Below are 25826 nucleotides of genomic sequence, written 5' to 3' on the forward strand. Positions count from 1 at the left end.
CTAAGCAACAACAATTCAAGAGACTCCATGTTCTGATGTGCTGACACCATGGTGAGGCATTGATCCTTCTAACTTGCCCCATGAACAAACTTCAGTCTGAGCCCACTTTCCATCAATATTACTCTGACAAGTGAAGGAGCAAAGCACACCATCACAGGCACAAACTCGAGCTTACGAGTATATACCTACACCGACAACAAACTTCTAGCAGACCAACTGCAGGTACTTAAACTTGAAAGTCTATTGTACTCCCTTTACAAAAATGTCCTTTTGAATTTAAATCGATAGTCAATGTTGAGATTATAATGTATGCCAGTGTATCCAAGCACATATTTTCTGATCATTAGCTTCACATTGTTTTACAAAGACCAGTGCTGAATGATAGCAGTCTGAAACACATGCCTAAATGGTGAAGTGTTATGCTGCAAGTTAAGGAGAAGTAAGAAAAAAAAATCCAACTATACAATCTGGAGTTATTAAATAACATTCTTAATTCATCTTTTCCAATTGTACATCAATAAAAATACAAGTATTTACTACAGTTGTGTTGTCTTTGTTCCTTTAATGAAGAAAATTGAAAAAATATACACTGCAATTAGATGTTAATTTTTCAGGGGTCATTTTTACACAGATTTAGATTTGTAGAAAAACCCTAACTCGGAAAGGCAGTGAAAGAATACTTGCAAACCTTTGAACAAAAACCCAACTAGACTAGCTGCAAATTTACTGAGGCGACAAGATCATGTTAAAGGCTAGGAATTCTATAGTTAATCACCTTTTGATTCCCTAAAGCCTTTTCACTGTCGCAAGGGGGAATTTAATGGGATACTCTCCATTTACCTGGACTGATACAACATGATTCCTGATGCACCAACTTGAATACTCATTTCCTCATTGCAACAGCTTAGTTGCAGTATGAGTCGTTGACAAGATGTACTATAGCCACTTGCTGAGACTCTTTCAACAGCACCTTTCAGACTCATGCCTCTATCATCTGGAAGAGCAAGGGAAGCGGATAAATGGAAACACAATTACCTGCAACTTCCCCTTCAAGGCACACCATTCCAATTTCTAACTATATCATTGACCCTTTTCCATTATTCGGTCAAAATTCTTGAAACTTACTTGTGCTGTGGGTATCATATGGCCAGCAGCTGTCCAAGGTGGTGGCTCACAACTATTTTCCCCAGGTACAACTAAGGATGTGAAAAAAATGCCAGCTTTGCCAGCAACACTTGCATCCCATGAATGAATATAAAAATATTTTAGAAAGAATACAAAAGCTTTAAATAAAAAATGCTTTAAGAACTTGGTAAAATGAGTTGGCAAATCATTCAATAAGAATTACATTGTAATGTGCAGAAAAAACACAAACATGCAGACATCACTACAAACTAAAAGACTATTTATGCAAGCAACAAGACAGATTCAGGTAAAAGATACTACAATGCAATATGAGTTTGTACAATAGTACTGGCACATCACCAGATTAGTGCATTTGGAAGCACGTGCGCTATTAGCACATTTAGCACAGTATTTAAGGGCTTCATTTGGTAAATACATTCATGTACATTAAATAATTTTAGCATGGCAATTAAAACAATTGCAAAATGTAGTTTAAAAATGCAAAAAAAAAATTTAGCTATAGAGGGCATAAGCCACTTATAGATCTGTACAAGTACTCATTTTCCTCAAAGCCTAACTTCTAAGGAGGAATAAAAGTCAAAGGAAGGGAAGAAGTCTTGTATCCAGAGAAAACCTGAAGAAGCATTGTTTAAGTTTCTTGTTTATGCAGGTTAGGATTATTCTAAATAATTTTTGTTGACAATATCTAGAGAAAGCAAATAAACTTCCAGATTAAAAACTTGAGGAAGAGCTTCAATGTATACTCAAAATAGATAGTTCAGTTTGGACTTATTTCGATAGGCAAAATGTAATTTGTATCAAAGTTAAAATTTAAATGTGTTCATACTTTTGTTCTGATCATTCCAGAAGATAATTAAAGACAGGGTAGATCATTCAGCCTATTTTAATTTATTCATTCAGAAAGATGCCAAGACTTCCCACCTATGCACCCCACCCCACCTCATCCTGCACTCAATTTTATTATAAAATAATCCAGTCTTTACTTCAGTTAAAATAGTTTTCATTTTTGATGAAAGTTGAGAAAATTCTACAGACCAAAGGTGAGTTCTGTTGATTTTAGAAGGACAAAGGTTAATTTACTTTGGATATTTAAAATTAGATTGAGTAGGATGGCATTCAGAACAAGGAGGCAGAATCTTACAATAGAGCTAACAATTCAGAAATGAAATACAAAAGCACCTTTCCATACAAAGGATGGTGGAAATCTGGAGCTTCTTCCCTGAAAGTGACTAGATGCAGAGTAAATTGAAATTTAAGACTCAGATTGACAGACTTCTACCAGTCAAGGGTATCCAAGGATATTATATAGTTCATAGATTTGAGGAACAGAGCAGCTAGGATTTGACTGAATGGTGGAACAAGGTGTCTCTCCTGTTTCCATGCTGGGAAATCAAGGATCAAAGAGTTAAATCTTTCAATAGTCTCAAAAACTGAAATTTTTCAAGTTAGAGGAGTTGACACATCTGGTGAATTTAAGAAAAACAGGTAATAATGTTTAAACCAAGGTATTTATTAATGATAAAAAGTAACAAAAAAAATCTTTAACAATGGGTATTCAACTATCATGTCTGTTCTCAAAGGGAATATGGAGCGTGTGAAAGCAGCCCTCAAGTTAAAATCTGAAGTGGAATTCTAAAAATAAAAATGTATTATCAAGCTTGAAAAAGACCAGTTAGAAGTGAATGGAAATTGTGTTTCCCAATTTAAAAAAAACTTATTTGTTGATGACAACTAAAATAATTAAAAATCAGATAAAATATTTAAAAATTAGAATCAATAAGTTAATATCCACAGACAGACATTATCTTATTAAATAGATTTAATTTATGTTCTAGACAAGGAAAGAGAAATTTAACAAACTGGAGGGTGAAGCATCAATTTACTGTAAATAAATGATATTTGTTTGGTTGCGCACATGATTTCAGCAGAAGGACTTACTCAGGAGGTACATTTTTCTTTAAACAATAACTAGTAAAATCAAATATCCTCAGATCATAAATAAGTTTGTTTAGATTTTCAACCAAATTTCTCCAGTTGAACTGTCCCAGAGAGTTCAACTTAAACTTCTGGAACAATATGTTGGAACAAGTTGAAGGCTTGTTGAACCAAGACAGAAACTGAGCACACTTCTAATCTTGCACAGTTCAACAATAATAGATGATTGATCCTTCAGAAATGGATTTTAAAACAACTCGTTAACAGCTGAGAATCCATTAATTATTAGCACAGTTATACACACTTCTAAATGGAGGCATCACATAGAATACTGAACAAGTTTTCTTCTGAATTCATACTTCTGGATATTTAGCATGAATTATTGTCATAGATGCATAAAGAAAATTTAGGGAAAATAGAGAATTCATTGCAGATTCATCAATTAAAGACTACTGGGCACTAAAATACTAATTTTGTAGCCCTCAGCAGAACAAAGTCAATTTTTTTTGAGATGCAAAAAGTGTGCACTGAAAAATTTTCTCACTCAAGCTTGTTTATATTAAAGGCATTTCCATTTCAAACTTTATATGTATCATAATGTGTCCTGTAATAGAAGTAACTGCACAACCCCTTTGTGACTGTATCCACCACTCTCAGAAATGTGTAAACGAGAGAATTTATATAGTTTTATATAATCATAACATATGTAAAGGAGCAGTTTACAATTATTATACCAGGTCTAATGGTAAGTGATTTTACTGTCTCAGCTGCCATATTGACATGTGCACACATGCAAAGACCATTGGGAAGTTGAGGATTATCACATGAGACTTGATCTCAGCGAATGGAAGGACTGACTCAATTGGCTGAATGGCCTACTTGCTGTTATATCTTACGATCTTATTGGTTATGCTACTTCCACAGTGAAGCGGAACTTATAATGAATAGTGACTGAATATGTTATTAAAATTTGGCTTTTGTTTAATAGGCATGAATTAAGTTTAAGCAAACCACACATTTTATGTGGAGCATTCCTTGACAAACAACTTGCAAAACATTTAAAATATTGCAAAATATTCACTTAGTGACTTATAAATGCTGATCAAAAAATTGTATTAAATTACATCTAATGCAAGACATCCTCAATTAAAATGTACACATTTTTCAGAAGTTATGATCCACCTTTGCAACTTGGAAGTAACACAATGGTCCAAAGATAATCTTCACAGACTAAACTAGCAGTGTTTCAGCTGTTAGTGCACAAAACAATGTACGTTGTGTGCGGAGCACTGTAATTCATTATTCGTGTTTTTAGAATGATAGTTTTTGGAATAAGCAGTGCTATGGAAATTGTATAGAACTGCTTTCTTTGTGTGATACTAGCAATGTGAACACAGTGCCCTTTTTATGAAGGAATGCTCCTTTAAGTTACTGAAACAATTTCTTGCAGATGGAACTAGCCAATCTGTAGTGCACAATCCAATATGGCAGCGGGTCATTGATTTTAATGGGACATGCTCAACATGTTCTGCAGCAAAAAGTTTTACAATTTAGAATACAGAGATTGTAATGTGCCAATTATCATATAATGCTCGTCAGGGGACCAGAATCAGAGTTAATCACATAAATAACATTTCTGAGCTGACATAAGGCTAAAGCTGATACATTTAATTCAACAACACCCAGTAACTTATTTGCTGTTATTATGCACATTTGAGATATTAAACATGCTGTACCAAACTCTTACAGGTTAATGTTTTCTGCTGAGCATTTTGAAGCTTTCAATTGATTCAGCATACATTTTTGTAATGACTTAGGTCTTTTTAAAGTTGATGCTGTTCAGTTTCTCTATAAGAATTCCAGATACCAAAACAAACATTCCTGGCACTTTGTGGTCTCCAGACCTACAGAGAAATCGAATCTGACACATTATGGAAAGGCTGTGCCAACTTCGAATCTGTATTTCCCAGATACTCCTGGTTATGTAATAGCAATACTTTCCAGCAAGTTGGCCATTAAAATAGGCAAAAATAAATTACACTGGTCATACAATTCCAGAGTCAGACAGTAGTGAAACTGCATGTTTGTGTTTAGTCTCTATCTCATTGCACGCAGAAGACAAATTTCACATCACAGTATCAGAATTGAAAAGCCAGCATGCTGTTGTCATGGTTTGAAATTGAGCTCATGAGTTAAAGTGTCTTCTGGTGGATTTTCACTGAGCCACAATCAGAAGGTGACACAATCAATCCTGAAGAAAATCAGAAAATCACTTGTTACTTCTACAGCTAAAGTAATGTTGTACTTTAATGAACAGCCACCCCCTCCAGTGGTCAATATCAGCAAAAAGTCAGAGACTTTGAAAACAAATTACTGAAATTTTAAGCCTGAGTTTTTACATCAGTAAACTCTGTTTTTTATCAAGTAGGGTTCCTGAAAAGTAATGACAATGTTCCTCCTTTTTTTTTGTGAAGGCAAGAACATTTGTTGATGCAAGATGGGCAATGTTTAGTTCAGGAAAAATAGTGTAATTGGAATAGCCATTTGTCTCAATTTAGTTGAGTTTTAAACTTGGCTCAAAGAGGATTGAAAATCTTGTTTATTAATGAATCCTCAACAGGGATCCATCAGGGAGCCAAGCACTAACAGACATCACTGAACTCAGGCAAAGCATAATGAACATAAACAAAGCATCTGACCCACTAAAGCAAGGATTAAGGTTAGTGCCCAAACTAAGAACATTCAGCAACTGCAAATTGCAAATAATTAATGATAGTCACGTGTGCCTGTGTGAAGAAAATGGCTGATTTTGAACACCCTTAATTTAGTGGGAGCAATGCTAATTGCTCACTATAATGCTGGTGGAAGATAAGCTGAACATCCCAGGAGTGTAATGTACCAAAAATAGCTGTTTCTAATGGATTCCAGCCTAAAATTGGGAGAGCCTGCATGAAATGCAAGGTTTGTGTAAGAGCAGATGTAAGAGCAGATAAACACCATTATTTTTAACTTACACGCTGAATAAATTGCTGTTGAAGCATAGTCAGGATTATAATTCCATGACTGCATATCTTTAGTCAAATCCTGTACAAAATCTGTCAAAATTTCAGTTTTTTAGTTTTACATTTAATATAAACATATAGATTGAACTCAAAAGTATTATTTTTAGCCATATTGAATCAATTTTGTTAACATATTGAAGTTGTCATCACATTGTTGAATAAATCTGCCAAATAAACAAAGCAGCGAGAACTTCTCCCTTTCCATTGGCCATTTCCTTAATATCCAAACCAGTAGCAATGATATCATTAATATTCTGTTAGGAGAAGAGGTAGAAATTGAAATCCTAATGTAATAGGGTTTTCATTTTTTATGGCTCCTAGGTACTTTGTTTATTTTTAAAACTAAACCATTAAATATTTTTAAAATGCAAAGAAAAGAAATGCCCCAAGTACCATTGTGAAGAGAAAGGGAAAAAAGCTTAAGGCTTTGACTGTCATAATTGATCAATTTTAGTAATTACTATATCCAATATCAGCCAACAAGTGCTTCATTATACAACTTTGCAGTTTTAGTGCAAAATAATTTTGATTAAATTTGTACAAGAGTTTCTTACCTTTTTATACATTAAGTTCTTAATTGTACTTGGGTTAGATGAATAATCAACATTTTAACAGAGCGGAGATGGTGGTAAACAGTAGAAATCACATTCTATGACACCTCTAATGCAGCTGAAAGTGGTGTAAACATCAAAGTGCAACAGGCAGGACAAAAGCTTCAAAATGTCTGGGAATCCTGTGGGTTGGAAAGTCTGTAAACTTTCAGGCAAAAATCAGATAAACAGTATTAAAAGTCAAGAATTTATTTTAATTAAAGGAAAAGTAAAACTTTTAAAATAGGGAAGGTTAAAATTTATGCAGGCAGATGACAGCAGTCTTGTAATTAGATGGGTTGAGATGTTATCAGCGTTTATAGCTGTAAAACTCAGAAATGTCGCATTCTGCATAGTTGTTTAATTTAATCTTTGATTTATGGGGGTTAGAAACTACTGCATTTAAAAAAAAAGTTTGAAACTCTTTTCACACACAGGTCTGAATGGAAATCCGTTCAGTATTTGGACTAGTGCCACACAATAGTTCTCTTGAGCAGTTTGGTGACTCCATAGATAAACTGTGAACTGACAAGTAGCTACTGCTACTGCGGTCTTTAGCACCACCAGGTTCTGTCTCAATATCCACGTGGACTTCTATGTTCTTTCCTTCCCTAAAACAAAAGCAGCATTTCGTAAGTTTCCAAAACCACAATGCATTGTTGTATCATGAAATACAAATAATAACAGAAAAGCTAAGAGCAAAGGATTAAAAATGTATAGATGCTGGAAATTTTAATATTTAAAACAGAATATAGAAAAAACAGAAAATGCTGACCTGATACATCAGGTCAATAAGCGTTTAGAAAAGGAAATTAAACGTAGACATTCGGGCTTGGTACTGATTCCAGACAAAAAAAAACAAACTGGTGGGCATGCTGTATATTTCTACCATTTGTTTTATGTTGCCCAGGAGAAAAGAAAGATTGATGATCTGATGGAAATGTTGCTGCACTTATAATCTGGTGGCCCAGGTAAATCAGCTGGGGACACTGATCCAAATCCCAAAATTTGAATTCAAGTAATAAATCTGTAATTTTAACTTATTCTCTGCAATTGTAGCCATTGTATTATTGCCAATTTTTGTAAAAACCCATCTTGTTCACTATGGCCTTTTTAAGAAGGAATCTGTGATTCTCACCCAGTCAGGCCTACATGTGACTCCAGACCCAAAACAATGTGGTTGACTCTTAACCACTTTCTGAACTGGTCTGGCAAGCCATTCTGTTTAAGGGCAGTTTGGGATGGGTAATAAACTCTGGCCTTCTCAGTGATACCCATGTCTGATGAAAGAATAAATGAAAACAAATACAAATACAAAAGAAGTTAAGTCACCCATTTCCCTTGTAATCATTTGAGTAGTAAGGGGTCAGTTCTTGGATTCTAATTGTAATGGGTTGGATAGCTTTGGCAGAGCTCTGATCCAGTTTATTCAAATAAAACAGCTCAAACAATTAGTCTTGCAGTTGATAAATCAACTTGTTCATAAAAGTAACGACTAATAATAATTCACACAATTCATGTTCAGAATAAAGCTATTAAATGCTACTTCTGATTGCTGGCTCAACAAAAGATTAAGATTGTTGCAATTTACCCAAATCAATTTGTAAGAGCATTTTAAGTGACTTTAGTATGCATTCACCTGTTTGAAGAATCCTGTTCTGCACTCAGCATGCTTCCTGCCAATGCTACATTGCTTGCTGATTGATCATTTTCTAATTTCACACCAGCTCTGTCTAGATTGCTTCCACTTGCACTCAGGCCACTGGTCACCTCTTGAACACTGCTCCCGCTGATGCTGTGGTTATGTAGTCTAGGTCGTGGCTCATTAACTGCAGAATATGTAAAGGCATTGATACTTAAGCCTTATTTTCATCTGTGTTCCAAACACGCTATGTTTCCGAAGAAACAGAACATTTTAATATTCAAAAACGTAATGATCTCAAGGGCAATTAGAGATGGTGAAGAAAAACATTGGCCTAGCTGGCAATGCCGACATACCATGAATTTAAAAAAAAAATCAACTAATTGTGGTACTTACAACATGAGCTCTCTTTACCATACCATGTAATGTCAACATTCAAGAAGTTCAGACAACAAAAAAAGTGTCCAAGTAAACAAAAGGCCCACCAGAAAGCTATTTTAACACGTGTTTGCCAATGATGGCAGACACAAGAACAAAAAGAGTAATCGCCATACGACAAATTTTAAAATTCATGAAGTAGTCAAATATAAATTGGACAGAAATAATGTGATTCAAGAAAGTTACACCATTGCATCGTCCCAGTCTTAGTCTGAAGGAGAACTTGCAGGAAAATACAGGTCAGTTCTGCAAGCTATGTTACCAATGACTCTGAAATTTTACAGAGATCATCTGTGCCACACATAGATCAAACAGCAGGATTTGTCATTAAGCAATGTCTTCAGTGAAGGCTGATAAAAAAACCTAACAGTAGATCTGATGCCTCTTTACCCTGACTCAATACCTTCCAATTGTTCCAATCTCAATGATTCTTTGTTACAATATTTTTTAAGCACATTAGGGTATAAAATTCAATGGAAAGAGTGAGTGCCATGTCTCTTGCATTATTCTCCTATAGCAGTCTTTAAAACACCTTCAGTTGTCTAGTTTCAAAGTTCTGGAACTGCCTCCCAAAACATCACCACCTCTTCCTTTCTCAGAAGCTCCTCAAAACCTACTATTGATAAAAGAGACTATGTAGTTGTAGGACTGCAGACATCTTGAAAGGTTGCAGGCCCTGAAGGTGCTAAAGCGATAGTGAGGGCCAAAGCCATGGAAGAATTCAAAAATAATAATTTTTTTTAAACCAAGCATAGCCTATTCAGAAGCCAACTAAATCAACAACAGCAGTGGCGATGGGTGAACGGCACTTAGTGCATATCAGAATTCTGGGTAACCTCAAATTTATAGAGAAAACAGACTGTATTAGCATAGCTGAGTCGAAAACTTACCGAAAATATAGATAAAAGGTATCAGCTACAGATCCACTGAGGTACAGCAGAGTTGGGCAATGATAAAGTAGTAGAAATGTGTGGGTTTTCTGAAAAAGTAATGGCCTTGACACCTATTCACAAGTTTATCTCAGCAATATGGCAGCTAAGTTGTCAACAGTCTGAAATTGGAATATTCAAAATACTCAGCAGATTTGGCAAAGAGAGAAAAAAGATTTACGTTTTCAATCCCCTGGCCTTTCAACATAATGAGAAAAATTTAGAGATAAGTAAGTTTTATGCAAGGAGTCAGACAAGAAAGATTTGCAATAGGCGTGAAAGGCAGGAAAAATAAATGACAGAAGATATGATAACAGGTCAGGAAAGGAAAGATGGGTCCAGAAGCGGTTTAAATAGAAAAAGCACAACCATTTCCAACAGCTGACATTTAAAAGCAAAGCTAAATAAAACACAAACATGAACAAAAACCAAGATTGTAGGGGTAGGTGTTATGATCTGAAATTACTGAACACAATGTTGAGTTTTGCAAAGCAGTACAAATGTCTCCTTGAGAAATGAGATACTGCACCTTGAGCTTTTGTGGATGTTCACTCAAATAGCGTAGAAGGCTGAAGACACAAAGGTCTGAGTAGGAGTGGAGTGGAGAGTTAACATGACAGGTTACCCAGAGGTTCAGGGTTATACATGTAGACTGAGTGGAGCTGACCCAATTGTGGCAAGTCCTGGGCCCCTAACATCTGCGTTCATGTGTCTACACCGGCTGTCAGTCAAACAAAGTCTTGATTTTTATTATTCTCAGGTCATTTTCAATTTCCTCCATGACCTCACCACTACCCATCGCCGTATTTGTAGGATGTCTGTCCTCCTCTAATTTTGGACTCTTGTGACCTCCCAATTATTGTGGCTCCACTATTGGTAGCCATATCTTCAATTGCCTAGGACCGAGCTCTGAAACTCCCTTCCTAAATCTCTCCATCTCCCTGCCCTGTATCTTTCAAAGATACTCCTAAATAATTACCTCACTAAGTTTTCAGCCATCTGACCCGAAATCTTCATATATCATACTTTGTTTTTTTTATATAAAAATGCTCCTGTAAACTACATTGGGGTGTTTCATTATTGTGTTGCTTGCTCACATACTCTCGCTGTGCCTCTGAACTTGCAATAAACCTGTTACAGCTCTAATCTTTTTCAGGTCTGATCAATGGTCACAGATTTCAAGCATTAACTGTTTTTCTCTTCTCAGATACTGCCAGATCTGTTGAATGTTTCCAACATTTTCAGCTTCCACAGCATTTGTTTTCACTATCTGTCTGTTTCAGCCTTAGACAGTTGGCAGAAGAGGTTTAGAATAAGTAGTTATGGAAAGGAGTTTGCAGCAAAGACAATGGTTTTGGTGTTTCCAATATTTGGTTGGAGAAAGTTTCTGTCCAACCTTTATTGAACGTTTAAAAAGCAACTTAAAAATCAGAGATAGTGGTGGAGTTAAGAGTTGATAGCAAAGTAGAACTAGACATAGTCACTTTACTTATGGAAAATGATGCTGTGTTTTCGCTGATGATTACCTTTTGGTCATTGTGCAATCATAGATAACAAAATATGCATCTTCTCCAAAGCCAACCTTATCTACATTATACTGCCTAGCAGGTTATACTTATTAACAAACAACAAACTGAAGCAGGTCAACTTTTATAGAGTTAGCAACAATTATAAAGATAGGATATTTTGTTATTCAAGAGGTAGTTTCAGGATAAAGAAAATACATTTTTCGGAAGCAGTTGACAGAAATTGTGAAGGAATCTGGCAAGTAATATTGAGGCACACAGATTTGAAGAGTGCCAGATGGGATACACAGGGAGCTGATTAGGGAGGTAGGGAGGTAGGAAACAAGAAACAGTGAGAACTGGGACATGACCTTTTCAAGTGATACTTGTCATCCAACGAGCAGCTATTCAAGGATCAAGTCTCAGTACACAGCATAAAATCAAGCAAACCATGATTTTGGCAGGCAGAAACCATGGGAATTTCTCCCTATACTTGTGGAAGTTACCTGCTGGTTTGGTTTTGTTTGTTTTACTCTCAAATACACTGATTGAAAATAATTATATTCTGAAAGGCAATTTGGAAAGGAGATGGGGTTCAATGAAGAATTGTTCTCCACTTTGTCTACAGAATTTCTAAATTCTGCAACCCAAAATTGGAAAAAAAAAAGGCATCAGACAGAAGGTGAAAAACAAATCATTCTTGTTGGGCCAGACAAGCATAAAATATTTCTTTTATGTAAAACTTGAAATGTGCAATTGGTGTAAATCATCCTCACGAAATACATTCTTCCGTATGGCTTTTAAATTCCATTGTTTTCCAATGCAATATTCTGTAATTAGCAACACAAGTTACTTATGATGATGATTACGAGGATTTACACTTGTGATAGTTTCCCAGATAATTCTGAAACTTGAACACATATTATCAAACTTAGAAGTTAAGTGCACGTGGAAGTATTTAAAATAAGGTTAACTATGCAACTTTTCTTAAATAAACATTTTCTATACTTACCAGAAGCAGCATCTTCATCTATTTCAATTTTCACTCCTTTTCCGTTTCCAGTTGTAACTCCACACCAATCGCTGCGACACAGCGACACTGGAACAACACCATAAACGTAGGCAAGCATTACAGGCACCCCAATACCTTAAAATTACAAAAAGAGAAATAGTTTGCTGGAAGGGAGTAACTTCAAAAATTAATCACACGTTTCAAATAAAATAAGGAAAACCTTACAAAGCTCTTAGTTGTGATTGAATAAGGAGGACAGTAGCCTGGGCAGGAAATTTTACACATGTGTATCTATAAGTATACAAGAAAAACATTCACATAGTATTTTTCCCTCATTGAAAAGACAGTAAAAAAAAACTCCCAACATTTGCCATTTTTATAAAAGTTGAAGAATCTACTGAATATTACGATCCTGAGATTTAACCTTACCGACTGTCACTGCAGCTAACACAGGAGAGACAATAATCGATAGAACCACTCCTCCAGCCACAGCAAGTCTCCGTCTATGTTTTGATATTTTGTTACTTTCACAACGGTTGTAAATCTTAAAAATGTACAAGAACAAAGTTTAGTTACATTAAAACAAAACAAAAAAAAACTGTGAATGCTGGAGAAACTCAGCCAGTCTGACAGCATCTGTAGAAAGAAAACAGAGTTAACTTTTCAAGTTGAGTGACACGGTAGCTCAGTGGTTAGCACTGCTGCCTCACGGCACCAGGGCCCGGGTTAGATTCCCACCTTGGCCGACTGTCTGTGTGGAGTTTGCACATTCTCCTAGTGTCTTGTGGGTTTCCTCCCACAATCCAAAAGATCTGCAGGTCAGGTGAACTGGCCATGCTAAACTGCCCATAGTGTTAGGTGCATTAGTCAGGGATAAATATAGGGTAGAGGAATGGGTCTGGATGGGTTACTCTTCAGAGGGTTGGTGTGGACTTGTTGGGCTGAAGGGCCTGTTTCCATACTGTAGGGAATCTAATTGAAGTCTAGTGACCCTTCTTCAGAACTGGAGGAAAACTGCTGGACTTGAAATGCTAAGTATTTTCCTATCCAGATTCTGCCAGACGTACTCAATTTCTCTACCAAATAGTGCTTTTGTTTCTTTTAGTTATATTATTTTAAATTACCTAAAAATCCACATTTTGTTTTAAATCTGAGCAAAGTACTGCATATTAATAATTATGTGGGACCTTCCCTGATCTGATTCATAAAATCCCATTTAGGAGAGTACAACAGCATATTCTTAAAATAGTGAAATCTAGATTAACATGACTTGAAAGTTTCAAATACATCAAAAACTAGCTGGCAGTGCTGAAAAGGAAGTACAAAGCACACAGTACATCAAAAAAATGACACCACAAAAGACTGCATTTACAACGTACCATCCATGACCACCTTTAGAATAGGATCAAAACAATTTTTATGGGTGAGAGCTCACATCGAAATGGAGGGATTTTAATTTTCAGGAGCTACGTGTTCCCACTAATGACTTTATTATGAAATGCTGTTATAAGATTCGATTCGATTCCCTACAGTGTGGAAACAGGCCCTTTGGCCCAACCAGTACACACCGACCCTCTGAAGAGTAACCCACCCAGACCCATTTCCCCCTGACTAAGCACCTAGCTCTATGGGCAATTTAACATGGATTAGCATGGCCAATTCACCTGACCCACACGTCTTTGGACTGTGGGAGGAAACCGGAGCACCTGGAGGAAACCCATGCAGACACGGTGAGAATGTCCAAACTCCACACAGACAGTCACCCAAGTCTGGAATCAAACCTGGGACCCTGGTGCTGTAAGGCAGCAGTGCTAACCACTGAGCCACTGTGCTACTCACATCTTGAAGACATAGATTCTGTATTTGTGTTGAAATTTTATTTCGATTAATTGCCTATAGATCTATAAGCAACCATAAAATTCAAAGATTGTATGAACTCCAATACAATATGAAAATTCTAATTTCTTGGCACAGAGTAAATTATGGGATTTAGTCTCATATCTGCTGTCCCTTTTAAAAATTAATTGCAAGCAATGTGCACTCTCCAGTATTCTTTAGTTTTGTTCTGTCAATATCAGATTTCTTTCCCCTTTCTGTTTAAAGTGTTTGCCACTTGCTCACATCAGTATACTGACTTCCAAGAGCCCATGTATGCATAGAATGGGAACACGCAGGAAATAATTCTGCAGCACCAAGCTGATAACAAATGGGTTAATTCACATATACTTTATATTTTGGTGATGGCTACCTACTGCCCCCAATCTTGTATATGCACACTGCTGCTACTGAAGGAGTAGCCTAGGACATTACCCTGAGGAATTCCTGCAGAGATGTCCTGGAGCTGAAATGACTGGCATCCAACTCTCACACCCTGCACAAAAGGAAAAGAAAAATAACCTGTGGAGAACTTTCCCTTATTGATTCCCATTTACTCCAGTTTTACTAAAACTTCTAGATCCCACACTCAATTAAATGTGGCTTTTATATCAAGGGCAATTACTCTCCCCATACCTTCAGAACTTATCTCTTTGTCCACGTTTGGACTAAGGCTGTAAAGAAGCAAGGAGCGGAATGGCACTGGCAGAACCCACACTGGACAATCAGCAGTTTATTACAAAGCCAGTGCTGCTTGATAGCACAGTAACAATGATTAAGAGCAGACTGTTTGGATTTGTCCTATTTGTTTGTGTACTGGACACAATTAGACAATTTCTTATGTCAATGGATAATGCCAATGTGCTCCAATGAAACATAGAAACCCAGTGCACACAGGCTAGGTATATTTAAGTCACATACCTCAATTTGGGGGGGGATGCTTTGGGAACCATCATTTAATGGTACCCTGTGCCCAAGATCTGGCATCAGGAGAAAGGTATTACCCTGCAAAGAGTCAGTCGCTGGGCAAACCTGTAGACACCACCCCCTCCCTCCACACTACCCATGCATGCCTCCCAACATCTCAGTGGCTGACAAATCCCTCCCATTGACTCCCATCCTGCCTACACTCACAGCAGACCGGGTATCCATGTTCGAACTCCTCTTCCAAGTTTGAGTCATTATGACAGTGGCAACAGCAGCCACAGTTGCTGCCAGTACTGGACAGCAGACAGCTTCTCGATTCTAGCTGAGCCTTAATTGAGTCACAGGCCTCAAGATCTCCAAGTTCATGCCTGATTACCTGGTAAATTACCTCAGATCTCCCCCTCACCCCGCCATTCTCCAACTTAAAAGTGAGACTCCTGTTGCAATCATTCAATTCAGTCTATTGGTGTTTTCTAGTCGTAAATGCAGTAGCAGTTCAGAGCCCATAGCAAAACACAAGCGCTGTATCATCAAAGCGTGAGGAAATAATTCAATAAAAATCTTACATAAATTTTGACAAAATCTAAAGAGACCTAATGAAGGCCCAAATGTTTGATCCATTGTGTGTTGTTACCTTTCGGCCTACGTAGATGGGAAGCCCAACCATCATAACTGGAACAGCAATGCCCGCAATCAAGGTAATTCCAATTGGAGCACCAACCAACATGCCCACTTGCCAGAGAATCTTCTTTTTCCGGCTCCAGGGTTTCTTACCCCAAAAAGTGCAGCCAGAGGGACTGTAATTGAAAATTTTAAATAATGTTAACGTGGTATCACATTCCCTTTGAAATGAAGCCTGGTGACTTACATCAGCCATGAATACAGGAAGTATTCATGCCAGCTAAACTTTTTAAAAAGGAAAGTTGTATATAACTGCAATGTTTTGATGTTTTTCATTCAAAGTTGACCATGGTACTTATTGGTACTTATAAAAGTTTCTGCACAGAAAGAAATTAATCAGCCCACTTGTCTATGTTAGCTAATAATCTTGCTTCCCATCCTAATTCCACGTGCTCCTGAAATTCCACTGCACTTCAGACACCCACCTTTTTCTTCATGTCCCCTCTAATCCTTTGAGCAATCACTTTAAATCTGCATCATCCTTTAACCAACCTCTATTAACAAGCCACGGACACCAGCTGCGTATCCATACATGCTGATATATAATAACTGCGCGTTACTGGATTGGAGACAGACTGCTGAACTATGATATAGTGAGTGCTGGAGTTTTGATGAATGTATCACAAAAAGTTGGCAAGTAGGTATAGTAAGAGATTAGGAAGGCAAATGTTGATTTTTTTCTTTGCAAGGGCTACTCAGTGTGCTATGATCCCAGCTGATCTCATTACTGGATAAGTCAGACTCAGGAATAACGACTGTAAATGGTTAGGGAGACAACAAAAATACAACGCACCTTTTCTCCTATCCTTCAGTCACAGATAGTGCTATGTATGGCTACAGAGAACCTTCTGTTCATTTCTATCACTTGCATTAGGTACAGAATACTGGCAGATCCCACGTTCAGGTTACAGAAATGAATAACAAGCAGCCATAAGTATCGTTGTAAATCTGAGTTGCCATACCTGAGGTAGTGCAGATCTGTAATCTCCTTCATACACAGCCAGCAGAACTGGCAACCACACACAGCACATGTCATCCTATTGCAACTTCCATCATTCATCTTCAGGATAAAAGCACCACAGCGTGGACATGGCTTGATCTCTTCAGCTACAAAAAATGAATAATAATGAGAAGGAAACAGATTCTTATTCTGTAACTAACAAGCCTCAAATCATATTCACACGAAAAACTGTCCATAATGAAATTACGCTGATTTAACCTCTCTTTCCCACCCCACTCTAAGCCAAAACATCTTTCTTCTTTTCTTTCAAGGAGATTACAGTCTGCGAAACTAAAGGAAACATCACATAACAGGAAAGCTAACTGAAAACTAATTCTGTAACAGAACAGCCATTTTGTATTATGTGCAAAATATTTTGGTGAAAATTTGCACAACCATTAAACTCAATTTCGAAAAGGATCATATGATGCAACATGGAATGGGGTGGGGTAAAGATTCACCTTCTAATTGACCTTAACTACATCAATTAGACATTCTCGTGTGCATCGATGTGAAGAAAATCATAGACATTTGCAACACACACGTTCTGGAGGGTCACTATCTCTGGAATTGAAACTTGAGAGCTGGATGGGCAGAAAATGTTTTGAGAAACATGCACCTATCAGGCTATTACTCATGGATTTAAAATAGTTAATGGCAAAATGAAGACTGCGATCATGCACTGTCGCTCAGACTCAAGATGGAATGACAAAGTTTGCAAAAAAAACCAAGTGTCTTTTGTTTAGAAATCACAATTTAAAGATACTTTGTGGTTAAGATAAAAGATTTTAAATGCATATAGCTAGTCAAGAGAGATCAACTTCTCTGGCATTCAGTGAACTCAAATTTACTACTGAAAGTGCTGTAATAAAAGGTGACAATTATTGCCAAGCATGATTGGGATTAGTGCCATTGTCAGAGTAAAAAAATCACTTGTTTGCTGCTGAATGAATCAAAGTAGATCAGTGATACAATCAAAAATTCTGTTTGAACTTTAAGAAGAAAAGTTACTCTTATAGTCCAGGGGTCCTCTTGATTACTTCAGTCTTCTACTCACCAAGTCTGTATACATACACAGGATAAGAGGAATTGAGAAATACAGTAATTAAAAGTATTTACCGGTATAGTTTTAATAAAATACTGAGAGGACCTGCAAGAATTTCAGTTGTGGTGTGATCCTTGTTTAAAACTGTTACCTTGCTCACATACAATGAAGTTTATTTATAATTATGCTGGGATACTGCAATCTTTTGGCTTTGCTATATTAATTCATCTGCAAGTAATTACTTTCAACCAGTGCTTAATGGGCTATAAGAGTGTTATTTTCCATCTTCTAAGATAAAGAAGAAAGTGGTGAAAAACCCCATATAAGTCAATAAATTAATTAGCTTGATAAAGGGTTTGATCATTATATATGATATAAGGAAAAGCATACTTGGCAAAAATCAAATCTGCTGATTTCCATTCAGAAGGAATGTGTTCTGTTCAAGGACTCAAACAGAAAACGAGCAGGAAAAGGCCAGTCGACTCTTCAAGCCTGTTCTGCCATTCATTATGATCATCCAACTCAACAGCCTGTTCCCTCTTTTCCCCCTTTGATCCCTGCAGCCCCAAGTGTTTTATCCAACTCTTTTTGGAATCAACAATATTTTGACCTGGATTGTTATCTCTCGTAGCAAATTCCAAATTCACTACTCTGGGTAAATATATTTCTTCTCATCTCAGTCAAAAAATGACTTATCCAATATCCATAATTCTGAACTCCCCCATCATTAAGAACATCCTGCCTGCATCTACCCTGTTATGTCCTGATAGAATTTTATATGTTTCCATGAAGATACCCCCATATTCTCCTGAGCTCAAGCAAATACAATCTGTTGCACTGGCATCTTACCTTCAGCAACTAGTAGGAGGACACCCAGGTCTCGTTGCACATTCCCTTCTCTCAATTTATAGCCAGATAATAATCTGCCTTCCTCGTTTTGCTATTGAAATGGGTAAGCTCACATTTATTCATATTATACTGCAAATGTCATGCATTTGTCCACTCATTCAACTTGTCTAAATCACACTGAAGCATCTCTCTACCCTCTTCACAGCTCACACTTGCACCTCAGCTTTGTGTCATCTGCAAATTTGGAGATATTACAGTTTCCTCCATCTTGTTACAACCCCATTTTCTTTAGTTTCTCATTTTTGGTTTGCAACTGTAAGCTGAAGTTGAGAGTTGAACTTTGAGTAATAGTTTGTCTTAAGAAAAAGAAACAAACTGATATTGGTTTGTGGGAACTGGCCGAGAGAGTTAATAACAGGATAGGGATTGTTTCAAAAACACAGCAGACATTTCAGCACCTGGGATGCATTATGCTCAAATGACTAGTGACGGCTTGGATGTTAAAAGGGCCCATCAAAGGGAGGCCAGTGTTGACCAGCCAAGCAAAGAGATTGTGAAAACAAAAAGAGAAATAATTGACTGAACTGGCTTTGAACTATGTTTTTAGACAGATAGACTGTGACTGAAAGCTAGTGGAAGTAGTTTTGGTTGCTCTCCAGTTATCAACTCATTGAAAGTTCATGGAATAGAATCCCAGTTATAAGAAATAAGAGTATTCCTCTGTGCCTACTGGAAGCTGTTTGCATTGACCGGTGTTTTCAGAAATCAAGCAAAATGCAATTCCTTTGTAATTAAGCAACATTAAAACTGGCCAATTGCATCACTTATTTTTCTTTTACTTTATCCCATAACTGTGTGCGCGTGTCTATGAAAGAGTGGGGGCTATTTTCAGAAAAGATTGGGTTTGAATCATAGACATTAATTAGAATACATTGTAGTTTAGTTATGCTCTGCTGGTGTTCCAGTAATAAAAATAAATTGTTAATTTTTGTTTGAGCTATAAACCTGATGTCTGATATTTGTTATTCTTAAAGTCTGGTTAGGAATTGTTGCAGCAATTTTGAGAATCATTGAATGCTTTAATTCAATTGTGATGTGAATACAGGGAGAGGGAAGCTGATGAGATTTGGCTTACTGAACCACTGGGAGAAAGTGAGGACTGCAGATGCTGGAGAGTCAGAGTCGAAAAGTGTGGTGCTGGAAAAGCACAGCAAGACGAGCAGCATCCGAGGAGCAGGAGAATCGACGTTTCAGGCATAAGCCCTTCATCAGTAATGTGACATTCCTGAAGGGCTTACGCCTGAAAGGTCGACTCTCCAGTTCCTCGGATGCTGCCTGACCTGCTGTGCTTTTCCAGTGCCACACTTAGACTCTTACTGTCCCCCTGTCATAACAATCAAAATCATGAACATATTTTGTGCATAGCTGGGATCCTAGTACTGATTTCTATGGTACCCAGCTTGTCAATGCCTGCCATTAAGAAACCATACCATTTATTCTTATACTACTTCCTGTCTACCATCTTGTTTTCTATCCATTTCGATACACTACACCCAGACACTTTAATTTTACACACTGATGTCTTGTGTGGGGCTACATCAAAAGCTTTCTGAAAGTCCAAATAAACCACATCCACTGCTCCTCTTTATCAACTCTACTAGTTACTACTTCCAAGAAATCCAGTAGATTTCTCAAGCATTATTTTCCTTTTGCAAATCTATGCTGAATCTGTCCGATCCTGCCACTCTAATTGTTTAGTTTATTTCGTGCTATATGATAAAAGCAGCTCAGTGGAAGGTGGGAATATCATAACGAATCTCATGAAGAATGTCATTATCTTAATTCATTCCTTCCCTGTGCCATTCAACTCTTTGTCCAGATTTGGCAGATGGATCAGAAAAGTTGTCTGTCAATGTCTTAAGCCTGTTAACATGTTGTAAAATTTCTGAGTCGGAGTACAAGGAAAACATGGGAATCGACATTTCAAGCGCAAGCCCTTCATCAGGAATGAGGCTTGTGGCCCAAGGGGACTAAGAGATAAATGGGAGAGAGAGGGGCTGGGGGAGTAGGGGAAAGGTAGCTGGAAATATGACATGTACATGAAGGTGGGGGTGAAGCTGATAGGTCGGAGAACAGAGTGGAGCAGATCAGTGGGAAGGAAGATGAACATGAATAACAGTTCAAGAGGGCGGTGCTGAGATGGAAGGCTGGATCTGGGATAAGGTTGGGGGGGGGGGGGGGGAAAAAGAGGAAATTGGTGAAATCCACATTGACCCTGTGTGGTAGGAGGGTCCCAAAGGGGAAGATAAGGCATTCTTCCTTCATGTGTCGGGTGGTTAGGGTTTGGCTGTGGAAGAGGCCCAGGATTTGCATGTCTTTGGCAGAGTGGGAGGCAGGAGTTAAAGTATTCAACCAATAGGTGGTGGGGTTGTTTAATAAGTGTGTCCCAGAGATGTTCTCTGAAATATTCTGCAAGTTGGCACCCTGTCTCCCCAAAGTAGAGGAGACCATGTTGGGAGCAACGGAGACAGTAGATGATGTCTGTGGAAGTACAAGTAGATCATTGTCGGATGTGGAAGGATCTTTTGGGGCCTTGGACGGAGGTAAGGGGGAGGTTTTTCTTGCAGTGGAAAGGGCAAGATGCCACCAGTGGAGGGTGGGTTGTTGGGGAGCGTAGACCTAACAAGAGAGTCGCAGAGGGAATAGTCTCTCTGGAATGCAGATAGGGGTGTGGAAGGAAATACATCCCTGGTGGTGGGGTCTGTTTGTTGGTGGTGGAAATGGCAGAGGATGATGCGATGTATCCAAAGGTTGGTGGGGTGTAAGGTGAGAACCAGGATGGTTCTGTCCTTGTTGTGTCTGGAGGGATGGGATTCATGGGCAGAGGTGCGAGAAGTGGAGGAGATGCGCTGGAGGGTATGGTCAACCACATGGGAGGGGAAATTGCATTTTGAAGAAAGAGGCCATCTGGGATGTTCTATTGTGGAACTGGTCCTCCTGGGAGCAGATGCAGCAGAGGCGGAGGAATTGGGAATAAGGGCTGGCGTTTTTACAGGAGGCGGGGTGGGAGGAGGTATAGTCCAGGGAGCTGTGGGAGTTAGTGGGTTTGTCGTAGATGCCAGTGTTGAGTCGGGTTGCTGGAAATGGAGATGGAGAGGTCCAGGAAGGGGATGGAGATGTCTGAGATGATCCAAGTGAACTTGAGGTGGGGATGGAAGGTGTTAGTGAAGTTGATGAACTGTTCCACCCTGCTCCGATTTATCTCTCAGCCCTCTTGGGCCACAAGCCTCATTCCTGATGAGGAGCTTATGCTCAAAAAGTCGATTCTCCTGCTCCTAGGATGCTGCCTGACCAGCTGGACTTTTCCAGCACCACACTCTTCAACTCTGATCGCCAGCATCTGCAGTCCTCACTTTCTCCTGTAAGGAAAACACATTTCTTTGAAGGCAAGAGTTTAAACAGCAGTTTAGATCAACAAAACTAAGATAATTCAGGGCTGCATAAAAGCTCAACAATGGGTACTTGTCATACCACTGGAATGACAGATGCCTTAAATTCAAATCACAGTGTCCTGATCACAGTACTGTGGCAACTGAATCTACTTCCATTGATGAATATTTTGCAACCAAATCACCAATTGGATAGCTTGTAATTTGTGAACTATCTGGAGAGATTGCCTTTAATTAGCCATGCATCTACTCTCATTAGACTTTACAATTTGGTTCCCTTCTTTACTCTCATTCCCCTGTACTTATTATTGCACTAGTCTGGCGGGCAATGTTCGATACTTCTTCTTTTAATGAGTAACGTATATGATTTGTAAGGAAATAAAAAGTGTCCAGATATATATAATATCACGGCTGTGCAGAAAGAAAAATACATTAGATTTCAACAGGGGAAAAAAAAAGGTGACAGGGCCCTTTTGTGATGCAGGGGCAGTGTCCCCATCTCTGGATCGAGGGGCCCAGGTTCAATTCACACCAGCTCTATAGGAGTGTAAAATCATCACTGACCAGGTTGATTAGAAAAAAAGGGAAAAGAAAAGAATCGAAGTGGTTAAGAGATATAGTTCAAAGATGACCTAGAGATCAACTAGAAAGGCTGAGGCAAAACCTTTTTCTAGCTCCTAATATGCAAATGGGAATCAAACTTTCCTGTTAGGTTGTAAGCTCATTTCATAATTAGAATTGGAACTTTTAATACTTTAAATGAGTATCACACAAAATTAAAGTGAAGGCAAACAGAATAAGGGAGAGAAAAAAATTATGAGGAAAAAAAAACTTTACATTGCTTGCTGGATTTAACATTGGCAAAACTTGCCTGACTTCACTGTTTTAGATTGTATCCTTCAATTTCTGTTTCACAATGAGCAGAGAGGAAGATCTGGATTTGCTGTAGAAATCTCAAAAACAGGCTTATTCACCCGGCCAGTAAAATACTAACTGTAGTTCCAAACTCCTTGTCACTTCCTGACTTCTTTACAAAAGTCAAATGACTACAAGTAATAGCAATTTAGATGCCTCTAAATTAATACCTATACAATGCATAAAACTACTCAAAAATATCATTTATTGTTGACTTCCACAATTCAGTAGCTTGCTACCCTTTTGAGGAAATCACAGGCACTATCATAGAAGTGTTACAATGCAGAAGGAGCCCATCGTGCCTGCACCAGCTTGTTAAATATGCATGATTATCTAGTACTAATCTCCTGCCTTTCGCCCATGCCCTTTGCACATTATTTTTATTCAAAACAATCATCCAATACCTGCTTGAATGTCTCAATTGAACAACGTTTACACAACTGTGCAGAGGTTTGTTAATATTTAACCTTGCTGATGAACCATCATAGCGAGTCCAGTCACTTGCATTCTATTTGTTCAGAACACTTTTGAGCAATGTATTTTAAGACATGTCATATATCAAGTTGTAAGGAAAAAAACTTGTGCGAACGTCTTGCCTTCTAGGAAAAGCAATATTTACCATTATCTGATTCTTCACTGTGAATAAGAGAGGTAGAGTGTTTTTCTATTCCAGCCACAAATACATCCCTCTGCTTACGAGCCTCACTGCAAGTTTGGTCTGGATGCCAAAGTTGTTTGCAGTGGTAACAGAATTCAGTTGCACACCCTGACCGCTCGCATGTCAGCTTTGGACAAGTTGCACAGCCACTGGCGATTACTCCATAACTGTAAAGAGAGAGTCCAAGTTCACAAAACATCCTTTGTTTCTTAAAAGACCCCAATATCCCACAAGATACCTGCTACATATGATCATTCAACATTTTTACATCCAAAAAACACAAACATTGCACAAGTTGGTAAACTGCAGCATCTTAGTTAAGATGTAGTTATGCAAAGAGTCAGTCTAACCCACAAAACTGTTATGCCTTGTAACACTGAATTACTTAGAAGCCAATATTGCTAGAAGAGGTCTAAAGTTGCCTGAACAGGGAGTTTCTCTAAAATACACAGTAGATATTAATCAACTGAAGACATTTCTTAGAAAAAAATAGCTTTGCAACACACCTCACTATCAAACAGTATATGCTTCTGTCTCAATACATCGAACTGACCTGAACAGAATGCAGGCATTCATAACTGCTGCATTCAAAGTTTACATACATTACAAGAAGGTGCAAAGGATCTTTGCTTGCAAAAGTTAGGTTTGTTAACAGTTATTAATAAAACTTGAATGTTGTATTTTCTGGAACTTGTTACAAACAACAAGAGTGGAAACAGAAACAATCAATTAATTTAAGAAGGAAACTGGATGGGTATTTGAGGGGTTAAAAAAAATTTGTAGGGCTGCTGGGATAGAGCAGGGAAATAGAACAACTTGGTTGCTTGATAAAGAACCAGTGTTATCTCAATGGAGCAAATGGTGTCCTTCTGCATTGTCTTTATTCTATTGTTATTAAAGTCGTACCCAAAACATGCTTCGCTAAAAAAAGTCTTTTATCATTGCAGAATGGAAAATTGGAAAAGTCAGTTCTATTGATGACTTTCTAACCTCCACAACCATGATTCAAAGGCTTTCCCGAGAAATAAGGTAAAGTTGGGCTTAATAGCCAGTATCACAATTGCCTATTCCCAGCAGCGAACATTTAGTCTGTGATGGATATAGAGCACCAAGGTACCACACCTTGCCAGATTTGAAAAACATTAAGCAGTGATATCCAATTCAAAAGGGCAGTTTCCTTTATCTGTCTATTACACATTACAATACATGTCGAAATACCAAGTGAATCACCATTATGCTGACTGCTCCAATTATGCCAAAATGACAGGCTTTGACATCATTTGAAGATTGCAGGGAAAAAATTTGCACTATCCCCTATGGTGAGGCTCAAGCTTTTTTCTTCTTGCTCTTTGTCTTCTTCACGATAGCCTGAAGTCCCAGGTACACTTGTCACAGTTCTACTCATTTCAGCTACAGCATACATTATCAAAAAGGTTACTTTCTTCTAGCTATCCAATACCTGGGTTGAGGGACAATGTCTGGCTGAAGTCCGAGTCACATGCCAAGGACTGTTCTTCTGACAGAATTTAACATCTTCAGGACGATGCCAGACATGAAACCAAGGGAAAAATAAACTAGAGATATTACAGATTAAACTGAACTGTCCAGTATAATGCCAGGGGAAAGGGTTGGCTGGGCCTTTAGGGTAGAGGTAATGAGACATTTTCTCACTCAAATGGCAGTAAGGTATTCATTTTTTTTAAAAAAGAAAGTTGCATTCAATCAATTTAAACAAATCAGACTCCCAGCATTTTAATAACAGCAGATATAAAGATCAGATAAAAAAAAGAAAGCGGTGGAGAAATTCAGCAGGTCTCATAACATCTGTTGAGAGAGAAACAGAGTTAACATTGAGTCCAATATGACTCTCCTTCAGACTGAAGGGGGCTGTAAAATGTTTTTCCATGCTGTTAAAAGGGAAGGGGAGTGAGTGGAACAGATATTGTGTCCAGAGCACAATATGATGGGAACACTAACTGGAATTAAAGAAAGATATAGATGCAAAATAGGTAGGTGTGAATACTCAAAAATAGACTGGTATTGCTGAGAGCAGACCAATAGAAAGTACGACATTGTTGATGAGTCCTAAAGGCTGTAAAGTGCCTTGGCACAATATTTCACCTTTCTAAAAAAAACTTGATTGTATAAACTAAAACAGATCTATTATC

At 37.9% G+C, this 25826-nt stretch overlaps 1 protein-coding gene across 10 annotated transcripts in view; it reads right to left on the reverse strand.

The window, feature by feature from the left end:
* Positions 1 to 542: 542 nt before the first annotated feature.
* LOC140460005 (E3 ubiquitin-protein ligase RNF19A) overlaps positions 543 to 25826 on the reverse strand; it is an 81991-nt gene continuing 56707 nt past the window's right edge. For 8 of the 10 annotated variants that reach the window (XM_072554454.1, XM_072554434.1, XM_072554413.1 and 5 more), the window contains 8 exons: positions 23620 to 23825; positions 16705 to 16849; positions 15696 to 15858; positions 12689 to 12803; positions 12260 to 12394; positions 8373 to 8571; positions 6698 to 7344; positions 543 to 5332 (listed from right to left, as the gene is read on the reverse strand). In XM_072554454.1, the coding sequence (XP_072410555.1) occupies positions 7161 to 7344; positions 8373 to 8571; positions 12260 to 12394; positions 12689 to 12803; positions 15696 to 15858; positions 16705 to 16849; positions 23620 to 23825 (1147 nt within the window). In that variant the 3' untranslated portion in view covers positions 543 to 5332; positions 6698 to 7160. The remainder of the gene's footprint in view (positions 5333 to 6697; positions 7345 to 8372; positions 8572 to 12259; positions 12395 to 12688; positions 12804 to 15695; positions 15859 to 16704; positions 16850 to 23619; positions 23826 to 25826) is intronic. The other 2 variants (XM_072554468.1, XM_072554472.1) reach the window with 2 other exon arrangements.

The sequence above is a fragment of the Chiloscyllium punctatum genome, chromosome 3 (assembly GCF_047496795.1).
Source record: "Chiloscyllium punctatum isolate Juve2018m chromosome 3, sChiPun1.3, whole genome shotgun sequence".
Taxonomy (NCBI): domain Eukaryota; kingdom Metazoa; phylum Chordata; class Chondrichthyes; order Orectolobiformes; family Hemiscylliidae; genus Chiloscyllium; species Chiloscyllium punctatum.